This window comes from Rousettus aegyptiacus, unplaced genomic scaffold (genome assembly GCF_014176215.1).
Source record: "Rousettus aegyptiacus isolate mRouAeg1 unplaced genomic scaffold, mRouAeg1.p scaffold_m13_p_2, whole genome shotgun sequence".
Lineage (NCBI taxonomy): Eukaryota > Metazoa > Chordata > Mammalia > Chiroptera > Pteropodidae > Rousettus > Rousettus aegyptiacus.
This window is the reverse complement of record NW_023416295.1, coordinates 131,437,198-131,454,392: the sequence shown is the minus strand read 5'-3', so window position 1 is coordinate 131,454,392 and position 17,195 is coordinate 131,437,198. Positions and strand designations below refer to the sequence as shown.

At 44.0% G+C, this 17,195-nt stretch overlaps 1 protein-coding gene across 6 annotated transcripts; it reads left to right on the top strand.

Moving 5' to 3' along the window:
- Window positions 1-10,361: 10,361 nt before the first annotated feature.
- On the top strand, window positions 10,362-16,947 carry LOC107514245 (trophinin associated protein). 6 transcript variants are annotated; one of them, XM_036237053.1, is made up of 15 exons: window positions 10,362-10,569; window positions 10,823-10,977; window positions 11,073-11,259; window positions 11,785-11,942; window positions 12,026-12,163; window positions 12,355-12,437; window positions 12,941-12,993; window positions 13,436-13,557; window positions 14,509-14,625; window positions 14,733-14,816; window positions 14,901-14,960; window positions 15,219-15,353; window positions 15,515-16,145; window positions 16,421-16,614; window positions 16,775-16,947. In XM_036237053.1, exons 2-15 carry the CDS (start codon window positions 10,834-10,836, stop codon window positions 16,820-16,822), a joined length of 2,154 nt encoding a protein of 717 aa, XP_036092946.1. In that variant the 5' UTR covers window positions 10,362-10,569; window positions 10,823-10,833; the 3' UTR covers window positions 16,823-16,947. The 6 variants fall into 6 exon arrangements, with proteins under 6 accessions (XP_036092946.1, XP_036092945.1, XP_016007253.2 ...); XM_036237052.1 differs by lacking the exon at window positions 10,362-10,569 and having other exon boundaries at window positions 10,576-10,977; window positions 13,454-13,557; XM_016151767.2 differs by lacking the exon at window positions 10,362-10,569 and having other exon boundaries at window positions 10,576-10,977.
- The last annotated feature ends 248 nt before the right edge of the window (window positions 16,948-17,195 follow it).

The window sequence follows — 17,195 nt, the reverse complement described above, 5'->3', positions numbered from 1 at the left end:
GATTTGAAAAATATTCAAGGGGTCGAATCTGCAGTACCCAGAGAGAGATTGGCAGGTGAGGGAAAGGGAAATAGCAAAGATGACCCAGGATTTTGGCTTTAACAACCAGGCAGATGGTAAGAACTCCTAGAGAAACAGAGAAGATTGAAGCAGGGGGATGAGGGGACCCAAGACAACAAAGTCAGTTTTAAACTTATTGAGTGTGAGATGTTATAGAACAACCAAGAGGAAGGGCTGTCGGGCTGTTAGATCCACGGGTCTGGAGTTAGGTGTGGTGAGATACTTTGAGATACTGAATCTGTCAAGAATGCTTTCTGCTACAAGTAGCATACAACCCCACTTTAAAAAAGAAAAAGGAAGTAAAGTAGTTATCTTGTGTAACAAGGGGCCAGAGATAGGCAGGCTCATGTTGGTTGAATCAAAAGCTTGATGATGTCATCAAGAAGCCAAGCTCTGTCCATGGTTCTGCTCAGCCTTCCTCCTTGGAAGAGAGCATCCTTGGAAGGGATGCTCACAGGCCCAATATGGCTACCAGAAGCCACTGGGTAATTGGGTGAAGCTTCTCTTTTCACATGCAGTAGAGAAAAGGGAAAAACCTCCTCCCAGGTATAAGATATAAATCCTTTCCTTTAGGCTGTCTGGCTAAAGTCATTGGTGTGTCCACTCCTGGAGCAATAGCCGTTGCCAGGGGGGAAGGCACTGATTTGCTTGAGCTAATTGTCTGGTATAGAAAGACATTAGGAATCAACCACAATGTCCACCGCAATTTTTGCTCAGGCTCCCCACCATCATCACCCTCCACACACAGGCACACATTCCTTCATTTTTAAAATTAAATTTATTAGGGTAACATTGGTTAATAACATCTAAGCTTCAGGTCTACGGCTTTATAATACATCATCTATATGTTATGTGTTTGCTCACAACCCGAAGTCTAGTCTGCTTCTTTCGCCATATATTTGTTCTCTTTACCCTCTTCATCTTCCCCCCATCCCCTTCCCCTCTGGTAACCACCATACTGTTGTCTGTGTGTGTGAGTTTGTTTTGTTTGTTCATTTGTTGTTTTTTGTTTTTTATCCCACATATGAGCGAAATTATATGGTTCACTCCTGCTGGTTTTTTTCTGTCTGACTTATTTCACTTAGCATGATATTCTCAAGATCCATCCATGTTGTTGACAATAGCGATATGTCATCATTCTTTATGGCTGTGCATTCACATTCTTTATACCCCTGCCTTCTCCTTTTCATTCAGTGGCACTTATTACCTCGAAGGAGAAATATCACTACAGAAAAACAGGTAAAAGCTTTAGAGTTTCGGATGTTTAGGTTCTCAAGTAGGCAAAATTTCAAGGTTGGAAACTTTCACATCAGAGTCTGTGGGCTGTGATTTGTTCTGGATACAAAGAAGAGAGATTTAGCTGACAAGGGCATGGCACCTTTCAGGTGTCCCACATGAGAAGAAATGAAACTACCCAAGAACGGTGTATGAAGCAAGAAAAGAGAAGGGCCTTGGGAGACTCTTAAAGTAGCCGCAGAAGATAATCTTGAGAATTAACTGGCAGAGATGTAGTAGGAAAACTAGAAGAGGGTGGCATCAGAAATCCACAGCAAGAGAACACTCTCGGGAGGGAGCGGCTAGCCACGTTAAAGGATGCTGGAAGCCCAGGATAGATAACAGTTGGAAAATTGAGGGCTTAATTAACAAGGAAGATGTTAGAGACCTCGGTGAGGGCAGCTTTCAATCAGGATAGGGTCAGAGACAACACCTGCTCAATCGAAGAGTAAATGAGAGATGTGGAAGGGGAGAGCAGGCTACTCTCTCAAGATGTTTGTTAAAAGAAAAGAGCCAGAGCAAAGAAAAAACTGTGTTTGAGAAGTAAAACTTTGAAGAAAATAGAAACTAGACTAATAATTTTCAAACTGTGGATCATGAAACATCATTATAAAATCTTTATGTCAAGATCAACATTTTTTAAGAAAAATAAATAAACTTAGAGTCTGGCAAAACTTTTATTTTCAATATATTTATAGACATGTACCGGGTTGTCATGTAAAATTCATTTTTTATCTTAGATTTTGGTTTAAAAAAATGAAAATGATCAGACTTGAAGATGTTTAGATGCTGGGAGAATCAGAAAGAATCAAGTTGTCATGAGTGAGCCCAGCTATCTACTGAAATGACACAAACTCAGATTTGGCTAAGATTGAATAGTTTAGAAAAAACTCAAAATCCAACTTCAATCAAGGTGATCTGATGTTAACCTCAAGAAGTCAGGCCTGGGATTTGAGTGTAATTAAGAAAACTTATTCCACATTGATGTTATTGCACTCTGCTTATTGGGAGAAGGGAGATAGTTTTCAGGATATCTATAATAAGTTCATCTCAAAAGCAAGGATGTCGCCACGTTTATTCCATACTCTTCCAAGAGAGAACCAGATTGTGTCAGGCACCTATATCTTGGGCCCCAAGTAGGTGCCCACTGTTGTAGCAGGGGTAATTCCTCAGGGGCCACCAGCAGTAAGTGGAAGAGGGAGTTCAATTATCTGGGTTGCAAAGAACAGAGACTAACCAAATATCTCAGGCAAGGGAGAGTTCATTGTTAGGTTACACATGGATATAAGGGAGACAAGAGTTGCAGCTGCCTGAGGTGGAGTGGGAGTTGCTTCACAATAACCCAGAAACCTCTGTGACCTGGCCTCACAGAAAGAATGGGCTCTGCAGCCCTGTTGGGCTTCACCGAGGCTGAGAGGTGACAGGAAACTCCCTCAGCAACAGAAACACATTGCTCTCTGACCTACGGTCCTGCTGTTGCTATTGCTCTTGTCGCAATGAGCAAGTGAGATCGCCCTCTATCCTAGTTTTTGCTTACTCATAGTTTCTTCTTATTTATGGCTTCAATTGTCCAATGGCTTCCACGGACTAATAGCAATTGCATGCTGACTTCTGGGGCTTTCTTTGGTTCTGCTCTCACTTCCTATCACAGAAGATGCCTACTTTACTAGCCTTGCCAGATTAATTGACACTCTCCATTCCTTCTATGAGACATACCAACAGATATCCAAAGCACTGAGCTCTTCGGGCTGATAGGCTGTTCTCACCCCTATGTACTTCTGTTTTCACTGTTGAACGAATGTTTTTAAATGCATAACAAATGTTGGCTGTATTTGTTCCTAAACCTGTTTTTGACATTTATGCTTGTTATATAATTCCATAGTTCAAGCAAATATTTTTAAACTAATGATGAGTGTGGAAAGTATTATTTTTATTTAACAGATGGCACAGTGGTTAAGAATCCACATTTAAATTTTGGATCTTCTACTTACTAGAAGCATGACCTTGAGAAAGGCACCTCACCTCTCTTTGCCTCAGTTTCTTCACCTGCCAAATGGAGACAACAATAGCTGCTACTTCATACTCTTATTGTTAAGATTAAATGAGATGATTCATGCGGAGTTGAGTGGACTTGATCATCCTGTAGGTAGGAAAATGGGCTGATATGGCCCTTGAACTCTGCCCTCAGGAGGGTAACAAGGGGCAGGTCACAAATTGTAAACTAAGGATCACAATTTCAATTATTCTCCAGCAGGGTAAATATCAAGGGTTTTTTTTTTTTTTTCTGTTTCAAGGGGAAAGCTTGAGCATGTGCTGCAACCTTTTTTCATCCTGTATTAATTTCTTATTGCTGTTGTAACAAATTACAAACTTCATGGCTTAGCACAACAAATTTATTATCTCAGAACGCTGGAAGTCAGAAATCTAAAATGGGACGGCACATTGTGTTTCTGCTAGAGTCTCTTGAAGAGCATTTTCTAGCTACTAAAGATGGCCACATTCCTTGGCCTGTGGCCCTTCCCATCTTCAAAGCCAGCAATCACATCACTCAGATCTCTGCTTCAGTTATCATATCTTCTCTGATTCTGATTCTCCTGTTTCCCTCTTATAAGGATCCTTGTTATTATATTGGGTGCACCTAGATAATCTAAGATTACCTCTCTTATCTTAAAAGCTTTAACTTAATCACATCAATTACAAAATGGGCAAAGAAATTAATAGATATTTCTCCAAAAAGGAACACATATGGCCAATAAGCACATGAAAAGATGCCCAGCATCATTAGTGGTTAAAGAAATGCAAATCAAAACCTTGAGGCATCACTTCACACCTACTAGAATCCTATTAAAAAGAAAAAAAAAACAAGTGTTGGTGAGAATGTGGAGAAATTGTACTCCCATACATTGCTGGTAGGAATATAAAATCATTCAGTTGCTGGGGAAAACAGTTTGTTAGTTCCCCCAGAAGTTAAACATAGAACTACTGTATGACTCAGCAGGTGCACTCCTGGATATAAACCCAAAAGAATTAAAAACAGGTACTCAAATACATGTACATGCATGTTCAAAGCAGGACCATTCCCAATAGCTAAAAGGTAGAAACAACCCAAATATCTATTAAATGTCCATTAAGCTGTGGGTTTTGGTCTACTGGATGAATGGATGAATAGTGTGCTTTATCCATATAGTGAAATAATACTCAAGTATAAAAAGAAATGAAATAATTATATATGCTACAACATGGGTGATCCCTGAAAACATTATGCTAAGTAGAAGAAGCCAGACACAAGAGGAGATATGTAGATATAGATATATATTTATATATGATTATATATCATATATATGATTCCATTTATACAAAATATCTGGAATAGAGAAACAAAAAGCAGGTTGGTGGTTGCCAGGAGATGGTGGTGAAGGGAAAATGAAGAGTAACTGCCTTATGGGTATAAAATTTCTTTTGAGGTGATGAAATGTTTTGGGACCAGATAGAGGTGGTGATTATACAACACTGAATGTACTAGTTTCACTGATTGTTCACTTTAAAATGGTTGATTTTATGTTATGTGAATTTTACCTCAATTAAAAAAAAAAACAAAGAAGCGCTTATAGCTAAGACCAAGTAGAACCAGTTTTTCAAATGAATATAATTAGCATTGTTAGAGAGATAAGAAATAATATAATCTCCATAAAAAAGAATAGGAAGTTATGAAAAAACATATAAAGATCTTGGAAATAAATATTATAATTGTTTAGGCGTAACGCTTAACTTGTATTCTTTCATGTGATGGTCAGTCAGGTGTGGCCACAAGAGGAAACACAGCAAAGGCACGGAAAAACAACATCTATTGTGTTCACAGGTCCTAGAGAAGAAAGTCATCACAGGTAACTCAGGGTCACAGGGGAAGCTGTGGGTTTTGGTCTAGTGACAGAAGACCCGGTGTGGGGGAGGAGAGGAGAGCTTAAGCCACTGCCACCTATCCTGGAGTTTCCCAAGGAAAAGGCAAGGCAGAGCAGGGTGAACAGTTTAGAATTTGGCTAGTCTGAACAATTCAGGCAGGCTCTAAACTATAGCAGTGGTCCCTAGTTGCCTGATACCTGGTCCTGGGACGATTAAGGCAAAGAAATACTGCCTCCCGGGGTATATGGGCAAGATAGAGGGAGTACGGCTCTGGATTGGTTAATTTACATATCAAAGGAACGCTCTTTTGCTATCTTTAAGAAATGGCAAACCCTAAAGAGGCAGTCTCTCTCTAGTCAGAAAATTTTTTGTTTTGTTTTTTAAGATGTCAGAACATCATAATATAAAGGAAAAAATTATATATATATGTATATATATATGTATATATATGTATATATAACATATATTATACAGCTCATCTGAAGAATTCCAGATCCTATAAAGACTAAATTAGGGCTGTATTTTTCCATAAAATACAAACAAAGAGACAGAAAGTATAAGTTAAAAAACATGGATAATAAATGCAGAAAATCCTAAATATATCCAACAGCAGTTTTAGTGGGAGAGAATAGAGAAAGCTAGTACTTCCCAAACTTTAGAAGGTATACAAATCATGTGAGGATCTTATTAAAATGCTGATGCTTTAATAAAAATTCTCCAAAACAGAAGATGGGTGTAAGTCTCCAGACTGGAAGGCCCTACAAGTACTCATTTGGATAAATCAAAACATATACCAAGATATAATGAGAGAAGAGAGAAGTCTGAGATGAGATTGGAGAGGAGGTGGGGAGGAGATCGTGCAGAGCCTTATAAGTTATACAACTCTGAAAAACTGGTTGATTCTGATTGCAGCTGCAAAGGACTCTTTAGGATAAAACATGTTACAATATTTCCTTTTCTGGAGAAGAAATGGAATTGGTAAATTATAACTATTGTTACTGAATTAAGGTGTGTCTAGTCCAGGAGATAATTTATACATTTGACAACATACAACAAAATTCTTATATCTCTTTGATCAAACTAGTATGTTTGCTACTTTTAAAGATTGCCATTAGAGAATAGAAAATGCTGACTTCTTAATACCGCACATGAGAAAGGAAAAGTTGCAATTGGTTGTCATCATTGCTAGTCATTTCTGCACTAGCAAAGATTACAAAAGGAGAATACTGACTCCATTCTTCTAGGAAACGGTTACCAGGCCACATGCATAGAACATGACCATAAATGAATCTATCTTTGCTACCTCTTTTAAGACAAAGGTACCTCAAATATTAAAAATAAAAGGATAAACCTTACCACCAGAAGGCTAAGAAACCGCTGAAGGTTATGCCTGACACTGACTTAACAGTTGGGAATATTAATTTTTAAATAAAATAACCATTAAAAAATACCTTTCTTTGGCTGATCTGTCTTTTCATTGATTTTTTTTTAATCTCAATGAAATCTAGCAATAAGAAGAGGGCTTACCTTATTTTAGCAAGTTCTTAAGATATTTGGAACAACAATAGAAAGCTTTGAAGTATTTTAAAGCAGGTAAATGACACAATCTTGAACTTATGGTTTTCAATGTATTTAGATATAGAAATAAGTATAAATGAAAATGTGCGTGTGCATGCATATGCGTGTAGAGTGTATCCCTTAGCTCTGTCCACTGAGAGGGCCTGGAGCAGCAATAACCTAAAGCATAACTTGGAAAACTGGTGAAACTTTAATGCAGTCTGAGGTTTAGAAGTTAGAAATGTATTAGTGTCCTTTTCCTGGTTTTGATGGTTGTATTGTGGCTATGTAGGAAAATGTCCTTGTTAGCAGAAAATATACACTAAAGTGTTGGAGGGAGATGGGGCAACTTACTCTCAAATGATTGAGAAAAAAGTTATTTGTACCATTCATGTAAATTTTCTGTAAGTTTGAGTTAGTTTCACAAAAACAGGTGGAAAAAATAAAAAGAAAATTATTCTTTGGAAAAATTTTAGTTTTCCACAAGTCAAGTTACCAAGGGTACTGCTACTGTTTAATATATTGGAAGTTTTGTACAATGATGTAAGAAAAACCCAACAAAATAAAACAAAACAAGAACAACAAACAAACAAACAAACAAAAACCCAACAATGAGTAAAGGCTCTAAGCGAACATATAAAACTGTTTTTATTTGCAGAAGACATAATTATCTCTATAGAAAACCCAGCAGAATCAATAGACAACTAGGAACACCAAAAAAAGAGTTCGTTAAGGTTGCCAGATGGAAAATCAATTATCTTCCTCTACAGACCTAATGAAAATATTTATAATGTCTAAAGTGGACATGGGATTAATATGTGAATATACAGTGAAGTCTTAAATATCAGCAAGAATAAAGACAAGAAAGTCAATAGGAAAAAAATATGCAAAGGGTATGAGTAGGCACCTCAAAAACGGTGAAGCTCTATTGACTAACAATAATTTGAAGTAACACTCAAACTCACTAGTAATCAGAGAAATGAAATTTAAAATAACCAAGAGTCCTTTTAGTACCCAGTAGAACTGTAAAAATTAGAAAGTTGTATAGTATCAAGTGTTGGATTGGATAGAGGCACTAAGAACTTTCAAGTAATATTGAGAGTGTAAACAGCTACAGACCTGAAAAATAATCTGGCAGTACTTAGTGAAGTTAAATGTGTATAAGCCTCATGACCTCAAAATTCCACTTGAAGTTCTTGAATAGGTTAAAAGGGAACCATTTAAGAAGATAATCCTCTATCACGTTCATAGAAGTGGGGAATGAATAAGTACAATGGATGCCTGCTATGGAATCTCATGTAGCTATTATAAACAATGAACTAGATTATATATATATAGTAATAAGAATGGATCCTAGACACAAAGTTGACTGAAAAATGCCATTTATGCAAATTAAAAACACATACACTAAACAACCTGAATAATACCCCCACAAAGATGTGCATCTCTTAATCCCCTAAATCTGTGAATCCCTGGAATATGGCAAGGGATTTTGAAGGTGTGATTAAGTTAAGGACCTTGAGATGCAGAGATCATCCTGGAATATATGGGTAGAGCTGATGCAATTACAGAATCTGTATAAGAGGGAGGCAGAAGTAACTAAATATGATGACAGAAGCAAGAAGGTATAGAGATGGAAGAAAGGGCCACAAGCTCAGGAATGCTTGCAGCCTCTAGAAGCTGGAAAAGGCAAACAGACTCTTTCTTGAAGCTTCCAGAAGGAATGGAGCCCTGCCAACACTTGAATCTAGACTTCTGACTTCCAGACCTAAAAGAGAATAAATTTGTATTGTTTTAAGTCATTAAATTTGTGGCAATTTTTTATAGCAGTAATAGGAAACTTTACATAACTCTACATATTTTACAAGCATACATGCGTAGTTAGGAACATATATCAAGTACACATGAATAGTGTCTTTGGGGGAGAATAGGATAGCAGACAGGGAATGAAAGCAGATGACAAAATAAAACAAGACAGGTGGTTAGCACATTATGAAAACACTGTGTTCTAACCTAAAGAAGAGGATTAACTCAAGTGTCCGTAGGAAAGGTCCAGCAAAGACAAACAGAAGTAGGTCACTCTGACTGCTATGCAGAAAACAGATAGGCTTGGCAGATATTCTGAGCATTGGTTCCTTTAAAGACTTCTCTGATATAAAATCAGTCTCCTTTGTACCTTGCTCGATTCTGTGTGCCCTCAGGAACAGGCATAAATATTTTTGGTCATTGAATGGTATATCACTCATGGTAAAGCACTTTATTTCTCTCATGAATTTGATTAGTGTGAATCAGTCTGAAGATCTACTCTGGGTAGCCTGACAAATTCAGGTTTCCAGGTTCATGAAGATGAACCTGCACCGTGCTACCTTAACATCATATAAAGCTACTGTGCAGCCAACATTGTCCATCCTGGTGCCTCTGCATCCTTCAAACTTCAGCCTTATTCCTCCTCAGATCCTGAATGCCTAGCAAAGGATCTTACACACAATAGGCACATGGTTAGTAGTCATCCCTGCAGATCTAGTGGTTGGATTTGACACATTCACAGTACCTGTTGGTGGAATGATGTGACCGTCCCTTGCCCTGAACTCAGACCATCTTGCCAGTTTTATTTCTCACTTCGCATTTACCGCTAACTCAGTATTCTCTGAACACTCCATAGTCTTTCATGTCTTCTTGCCTTTGCAGATAAGTAGTGACGAGAATAGTGTTCACTTGTTTAAAAAGGAGGTTCAAATATTACTTCTTGGAGATCTTCCTTGTCCCTGCATGCATTCATTTGATCAATTATTCATCCATTGACTCACTCAACAAACATTGAGCACCTTTGCAAGCTGGGCAGAATGCAAGGCATTGAAAACATGATGGCAAGCCAAACATAAAGGGTCACCACCCTCATGGAAGTCTAGTGGAGGAGATGGAGTTTAATAAACATATTATGTTCACACTGATGAATATACAATTACCAACTGAGATACATGCTGAGATAATAAACACTGTTCTTTGAGAGCATATAACCTAGGAATCATTTTAGATTAGGGTTAGTGTAAGTAAAGGGGTTCAAGGAAGGCCTAAGGAACAGTGACTATCAATTTGGAGGCACGAATAAGCAGAGTGAAAACAAACAAAAAGCATTCCACACATAGACTACAGGAAACAGGACAAATCTGAGGAATTGAAATAGGTAGTGGAGTTGGAAGGCAGAGTACAGGGGGGACAGTGATGCTTCCTCCCTGGCACGATGTTTTTTATGTGTCTGTAATGGCGACCCCAAAGCTTGACGCCACACTCAGGTTAGAGATTAGTCGGTGGCTCCCACCAGCAGCCGACACAGACATCCGTCATCAGGATGACAGGCCCTGCCCAAAATGCCGCGAGAATGGTCCTTCCCTCACCAGTCCCGAGACCTCGCGAGAGTACGAAGGCGCCCGTTGTTGCCCACACTCGGGGTGCCACGCCTTCCCGGCCTCAGATCTGCCTCCTTCTTCCTCTTGCCCCGCCTTCCACGCCGTTCTCCGCTCTCGGATTGACTGATTGAACCAGATCAGTTTTTTTTTCCTGGCCAGAAAGTGGTTCAACAACTAGTCCTGTTTTGGACCCCGCCTCCGAAGCCTGCGGACTGGACGGCTGAGTCAGATGTCACGCGCCTCCCGCAGGAGCGCGGACGAGCCAATCAGGAGCTAGGCGTATTTTACAAATTGGGGAAGTAGCTGCTGCAGAATTCAAGTCAGGGAGAAAGCGAAGAAGTGGGGGCGACTCTGAGGGATTCTGGGGAAGGTGCGGCACAGGGATCTTGGAGGAAATGAGGGCTGTGGAGGTTCATAAGAAAGAGAGGCAGCTCAAGGTCCCGGGGCGAAAGAGTAGGCTCAAGTCGTTCGTAGGTGGTACCAGAAGAGCGGCCTTGCAGGCGCCGAGTTTTCTAGGAGCATGAATTTGGGCTACGGTGGGAGTATCAAGAATGTGAGGACCGGACCGAAACCTCGAACTGGTTGCACTTGGACCTCTGATCTTGCCTTCTTTCCCATCTCAGTTGTAGCCGTCATGGCCACCTTCCAAACCAAGAGGGATCCTCTCCTCCGGAATGTATCACCCACCCCTAGCAAGATTCCGGTCCGCTCGAAGAGATGCCCACCTCTCCCCACAGTCAAGGCCTGCGCCCTGGACCAGGAAAACCAAGATCCAAAGGTAAGGGCCCTTGTAGATGAAGACAGCAGCTACAGAAAGCAGCACACACAAGCAGTGCACCCCAACGCTGAACTTTCTGTTTTCATTTCCCCCAGAGATTGGAGCAGAAGTTCAGTGTTCAGCGTCCCCACGTTGATTCAGCAGGCCCCAGACGGAAAGCCGCACATCAAACAGAGAAATCAGAGAGACTGGTGGGGAGCGCTAAGCTCCGGAACCCCTTGGAGGAGCTCGGGCCTAGCCCTAGGGGACAAAATGTGAGGCCTGGGCCCTCTCCCCAGACAGGTACCTGTTGGAGGCCTACAACACAGTCTCCTTGGCTGGGTGGGAGAGTGGGATAGACGTAGTGGGGTTTAGGGCTTTGCACTCATTCCAGTCTCCTGCTGACAATGAGTACTCATCCCTGCTCCTGGAAAGCTCTTTGCTCTCAGAAGTTCTCTCCTTCCTTCAGCAAAATGTCTTCACTTCCAAAACCTTTTCCAGCTCCCCAGTCAAAATCAATTGCTCTGTGTTCTAATAGCTTGCAATACTCTTTTATAACATGTCCATACTTTGGCCTGAGTCTGTTACCTCTGTATAGTTTGCTAATAGCTTCTTGAGGATGAAGTCTTTGTCTTATTCATCTCTGAGCCCCAGGACCTAGAGTATTAACTTACATAGAACAAAGTTCTGTGAACATTTGGTGAGTTGAGTCCAATTTATGAGTCTCTTTAGCTACTTTTGAACCTCAAGGTGACCACACTAGTGTACCTGGCCCCTCAGCCTTCCCCCTTCCTGTTCCTTCTCACCATTCCTTCTCTTCCCTTGCAGAGGTTCCAGGAGTCGTAGAGTTTGTGGCTGACCCTGAGGCCCTGGCCACCATCCTGTCAGGTGAGGGGGTGAAGAGCTGTCGCCTGGGGCGCCAGCCCAGTCTGGCTCAGAGAGTACTGGTTCGAGGGAGCCAGGGAGGCACCATCCGGAGGGGCCAGGTAATGAGACAGGATATGAGGAGATCAGGCTGGGGTAGACTGAGGAGGGAATCCTAAATTGATTGCCTCTTTTGGGGTCCCAGGGTGCCCGGGTCTCTGCATATTCGGCCCCCAGAACTCCCACACACCGACTAGACCCTGCCAGGGCTTCCTGCTTTTCGAGGCTTGAGGGACCAGGACCCCGCAGCCGGACCTTGCGTGCCCAGAGACTAGAGGCTCTGGTGAGTGGCTTTGAGGGGCTGATACTCAGTGTTTCTGGGAGCGCCTTCCAAGAACAAAGCTGGGCCTTGGGAGAGAAGATACTTCATGATGAGCCAAAGGGTTTCTATGGAGGCAGATGGGGTTGGTGGTGAGGCCCGAAGGTTTGGGACCACTTCTGATTCTGCTTTTTTGTTTTGCTTCTATGAGTCAGATTCCACCTTCAGGACCTTCCTTTCACCCCTCCGCTCGCCCCAGTCTCCAGGAGCTAAGAAGAGAGACAGGTGGCAGCAACTGGTGAGAAGGAAGAGGTTATTTAAAAAAAAAAAAATGATCCAGTGTTTGATACAAGGGTTGTTCAGAGCTGGGGCCCTCCAGTGGCTTTTGGACTTCCCATCAACCCAGGAGGGGAAGTGGGGGAACCTGTGACTGCCCAGGGTGAGCTCGTGGAATAGGATTCAGAGCTTCATAGCCAGGCCTCCGTAGGACATCAGTTTCTTCAGGTTGTTGGGGGACAGATACAAAAATGAGAGGTGCTGTCTCTTCTTTAGTGGCTAGAGCACAGACTGTAGCAATAAATGGAATCTGGGTTTGATTCCTGACTCTTGGCACTTATTAATTATGCAAGCTTGCCTGAATCTCCAAGCTTCAATTTCTTAATCTGTTCAATGAGGATAATGTTTATGTCATTATTAGAGGTTGTTGTGAGAATGAAATGAGATGACGTTTGTAAAACAGCACAGTGCCCAGCTCATACTTGGTAATTTGGTGACTGCTAGTGCTTCTCTTATTGTCATCAGGACTTCAGTGAGCCAGGCCTCAGGATTGCTCCTGGAGACCCCAGTACAGTCTGGTGAGTGTATCTGGCCATGGGGAGAGAACAGGGCTGCCTACAGTAGGGAGCAAGATGAGAAAGCTCAGTGGGCTGGGGGAAAGGAGAAAGGCCAGATCAGAAGGAGGTGGAGAGAAAGAGACCTTGATAGGCCAGGTTGGCCCAGTTGCATTTGTGACAAAGAAGGCAGACTCCATTTCTAAATTCTTCCTGCCACCTCCTACAAGATTTACCTTCTGTTCACTATTCTTTCCTCAGCCCATAAGAGCCATCACACCCTTACTCAAGGTGCTCAGATTAATAAGTGATTATTGAGATAGTTCTGGGCTCCAGAGGGATGCTGGATGGGTCCCCAAGGGGCAGTGGGGGCTATCAAACTGATGTACCCTCGTTAGAGGTTGCAAAGCCTATACCAGATTTTGGTGAGTGTTGCAAATGCTACAGCAAATTTCCCGTCTCCTAGCTTCCTCTCTCCCTGAAGGAGAACATGAAGTTGTCACTCACTCTGATGAAGGAGGAGGGCGCCCCCTCAGTCTGGCACAGTGGGCTCCATTAAGAGAAACCCGAGAGATAATCCACACTAGGGTGAGATGGGACCCTCCTGGGATGGAGAAAGTGGGGAAGGGAGATGCTTGGGGATTCTCCAGTAGCAACCAGCACTGAAGATTGTGGGTAGAGCCCGGCAGTCCTGGGCCTCGGATGTTAATTGGGTCTGGATTTACTCCGATGGGCCCAAGCCCTATCCAGAGCGAGACTAGCCTCCGTTCACCAGGTATTTTGGGACTGGGAATGAGAGATCACAGTCTAGTATATATTCATCTCACCATCAGTTCAGTGCTGAGAGAACTGATATTTGTCAACCAAAGCATTTATTCATTCACTCCACAAGTATGTATCGATCAGCTATTGTGTATCAAGCACTGTTTTAGGTTCTGGATATACAGTAGTAAATAAGTTCACCTTCTAGAAGGGGGAGACAAAAAGTAAATACATTGTAAAATGTATAGTATGTCAGATGGTGATAAATACTCTCTAAAAAAATATTAAGCACTGAAAGGGAAGTGGAAGTGGGGGTGGGGTTTGGTATTGCAATTTCAAATAGATTAGTCAGGGGATCTCATCGAGAAGATGACATTTAAGTGAAGACCAGAAGAGGTTGAGGAAGTGAGCCATACAGATATTTGGAGGAAGAACATTCCAGGAGAACTACAGATGCAAAGGCCCTGAGGAAGGAATATGCCTAGTGTATTTAAGGATCAGCAAAAGTGAGACACCAGCAAGGCTGAACCAAGTCAAGAGAATGACAGGAAGTGAGATTAGAGCAATGACAGGATCAGAGTAGGTAAGAATTTATAAACCAGTATAAGACCGTGGCTTTTACTTGGCCTGAGTGGGAAGACATGGAGAGGGGGAATAAACAAGGGAGTGATGTAATTTGATTAGGTCTTAAAAGAATCACATGGGCTGCTGTAGTGAGAGCAAGTCCTAGGAAGGTGAGGGGGTAGGGATCACTTTTCTACTTGTTCCTTTCCACAGGACAGTCGTAACTGCAACCTGATGCCCTCCCCTGGCAGTTTGCTGCTAACATCTATTCCCCGTCCATCCCCCTTTGGACTGGCTCAGCGTGTCGCCTCCCCTGGCCCCTCAGCTCCGGTTTGTATCCACAGCTCCTAGGGGCTGTGCAGGGGCAGAACGGTCTGGCTGGGATCCCTGCTAGGCCTAGGTTTTGTCCTTGCTCAGCCACCCCCATCTCTCCCCAGAGCTCATACTCAGCGTTGCGGCGTCTCGCCATTCACCCCAAAACCCAGTTCACGCCCATCCCATCGGCCCCCAGAGCTCAGCAGGTAAAAGAGGGAAGGGGAGGTAGCTGGCATAGGAAGGGAATGAATAGGTACAGGGAGAGTTATGACATCTCACTTCTGTCCCAGACCCGATGTTTGAGTGGCCTCTCCCCTCATTCTTGCCCTGAAGAGCCTGCCCCGCCCTGGGTAAGTGCCCAAAGTCTTTCCATGCCATGATCCTGCACTCTATCCTATTGGCCTGAGGCCCAGCAGTATCTGGCAGGTGGGCTCTCTGGAAAGCTACCTAACTCTCCAACTCTCCCTGCTTCTCTGCTGTCCCTCCTAATCTCAGTCTAGGGCCTGTCTATTAGGGACCTCATCCCTTCCTCATGAGGGTGGGACTCAGGCTGGTTTTCCTGCCCCAGCCAGGCTTCCTCATGTGGACTCTCTCTTCTCATGTGTCAGGAGCAGATTGCAGTCCGGTTATTTGACCAGGAGAGTTGTGTAAGGTTGCAGGAGGGGCCTGGAAAACCACCTGTGACATCTCCACATGGACCCCACCACAATACACCCCCCAACCTCCAGGAGCTCAAGATGCAGGTGGGTCTGTGTCGGCAACAGCTTTGGTGCCTGATGGGCAGTGACTGGGCTGGGGAAGGGAGAAACAGAAAGAGAGGTGTTATGAGAAGAGGACAGTGTGGGGTAGAGACTTGAACTCACATCTTAACATCACACTGGGGTATACTCTTTCCCACCCACAGCGCATCAGTATCCTGCAGCAGCTTTTGCAACAGGAGGTAGAAGGGCTGGCACAGGGCAAGTGTGCCCGTCTTAATGAAGCCTCCTCTCTGGATATGGTTGAACTTCAGTCCCTGCTGGCTGAGATTCCTAGAACTCTGAATGTCCCAGAGGATGATTCAGGGGCTTTCCACCTTCCTGAACTGTTACAACAATCTGGACTGCCTAAGCCCTGCCTTGCAGAGGAGTGTGGAGAACCACAGTGCTCCCCTAGAGCAGAGCCTGAGGTAGCTCAGCTCTGCCCTATAGCAGACCCAGGCCCCCCAGTGTCCTGTCATAGGAGGGAGCCTGAGATACCAGAGCCTACCACCCAGGAACAGCCTAAGGTATCAGAGGCCTTCCCTCAGGTAGAGGCTGGACCCCTTCAGGTCCGCCCCCAGGGGCAGACTGGACTCTCAGAGACCTCCTCTAGGGCAGAGCCTGGGGCATCAGAGGCCTCCCCGGAACCTAGTAATCCAGAGTCCAGCCCACAGCCCTGCTGCAGTCTGTGGGCTCCAGCGACCACCAGCGTAATATTCTCCTCTCAGCGCCCACTTTGTGCCAGTCCCCCTATCCGCTCACTCCAGTCTATGAGGCCCCCCACAGGCCAGACAGGTAAGGAGTTGGTCGGAAGGGGTTATGAACAAAAGAGGTCTTCATCTCTCACTGGGAGTGGGGCCCCTGCCCTGTACTAGGTGATCCCATGCTTCCTTTCCTCCACCTACCCTGCCCAAGTCCAGCTCTCCTTCAGGAAGAAGGGCAGAGCTGGGCCTCCAGCCCTGTGCTCCTAATTGGTTTGGCGCTTGGTGGGAGAATGAGAAAGGCAATAAATGGTGGGAGTATAGGACTCCAGCGCCCACCCTGAACTCTCTGTGGTCCTTGGCCCCCAGGCCCCAGCAGTTTGGCTCCTGGAACCCTGGCCCTGAGGCAGCGCCTCAAAGCATGTCTGACTGCCATCCACTGCTTCCATGAGGCACGCCTGGATGATGAGTGCGCCTTCTACACCAGCCGAGCTCCACCCTCAGTCCCCTCCAGGGTCTGCACCAACCCTGTGGCTACATTGCTGGAATGGCAGGAAGCCCTGGTGAGACTTCCATCCATAGCCAGGCTGTGCCTGTACAACAAGCCTGTGGGAAGTAGGAAGTGGGGCAGGGGGCCAACCTCAGCTCCTTTACACTAGTCAGTGGGGAAGGGTTGTTTCCATTCAAGGATGGTTGGGCTGTGACATCGTCTTCTCTCTCCAGTGTTTTATTCCAGTCGGTTCTGCTGCCCTTCGGGATTCTCCATCATGAAGCATCTGTGTTCTGCTCCTGCCCTGCTTTTCTCCTTCCTTTTAGCCCTTATTTATTGTCGGTCCGCCCCAAGGGATTGGGAACCGATGCCCTTTTGTCCTTTAATAAAGTTTCTACAAAGTTGAGAATGTCTGTTTCCGTCTAGTCTGACCTAGGCCAGCTACTGCTGTTGTTCTCCAATTGCCCACATGGTGGCAGTGTCCTCCATCTTAGAGCCAGCCCTGGGTTCTCAGGCTCTTCCCGGCTCCCTCACTTTGGAGCTGGCCCAAAGGGAGGAAGTCATCCCACTCCTGCCCACCCTACTGCTCAGCAAGATCTATAAGTGTGTTGGGGTCAAATGTGGACCTTTGTGGACTTGCCGTTCTTGAGATCA

Bases quoted from the DNA above. Each gene is read 5' to 3' on its own strand.
- LOC107514245 (XM_016151766.2), top strand. From the start codon at position 10,720: ATGAATTTGGGCTACGGTGGGAGTATCAAGAATGTGAGGACCGGACCG. The intron at 11,260-11,784 runs GTACCTGTTGGA...CTTCCCTTGCAG, and splicing joins TGGGCCCTCTCCCCAGACAG to AGGTTCCAGGAGTCGTAGAG. The intron at 12,164-12,354 runs GTGAGTGGCTTT...TCTATGAGTCAG, and splicing joins CCCAGAGACTAGAGGCTCTG to ATTCCACCTTCAGGACCTTC.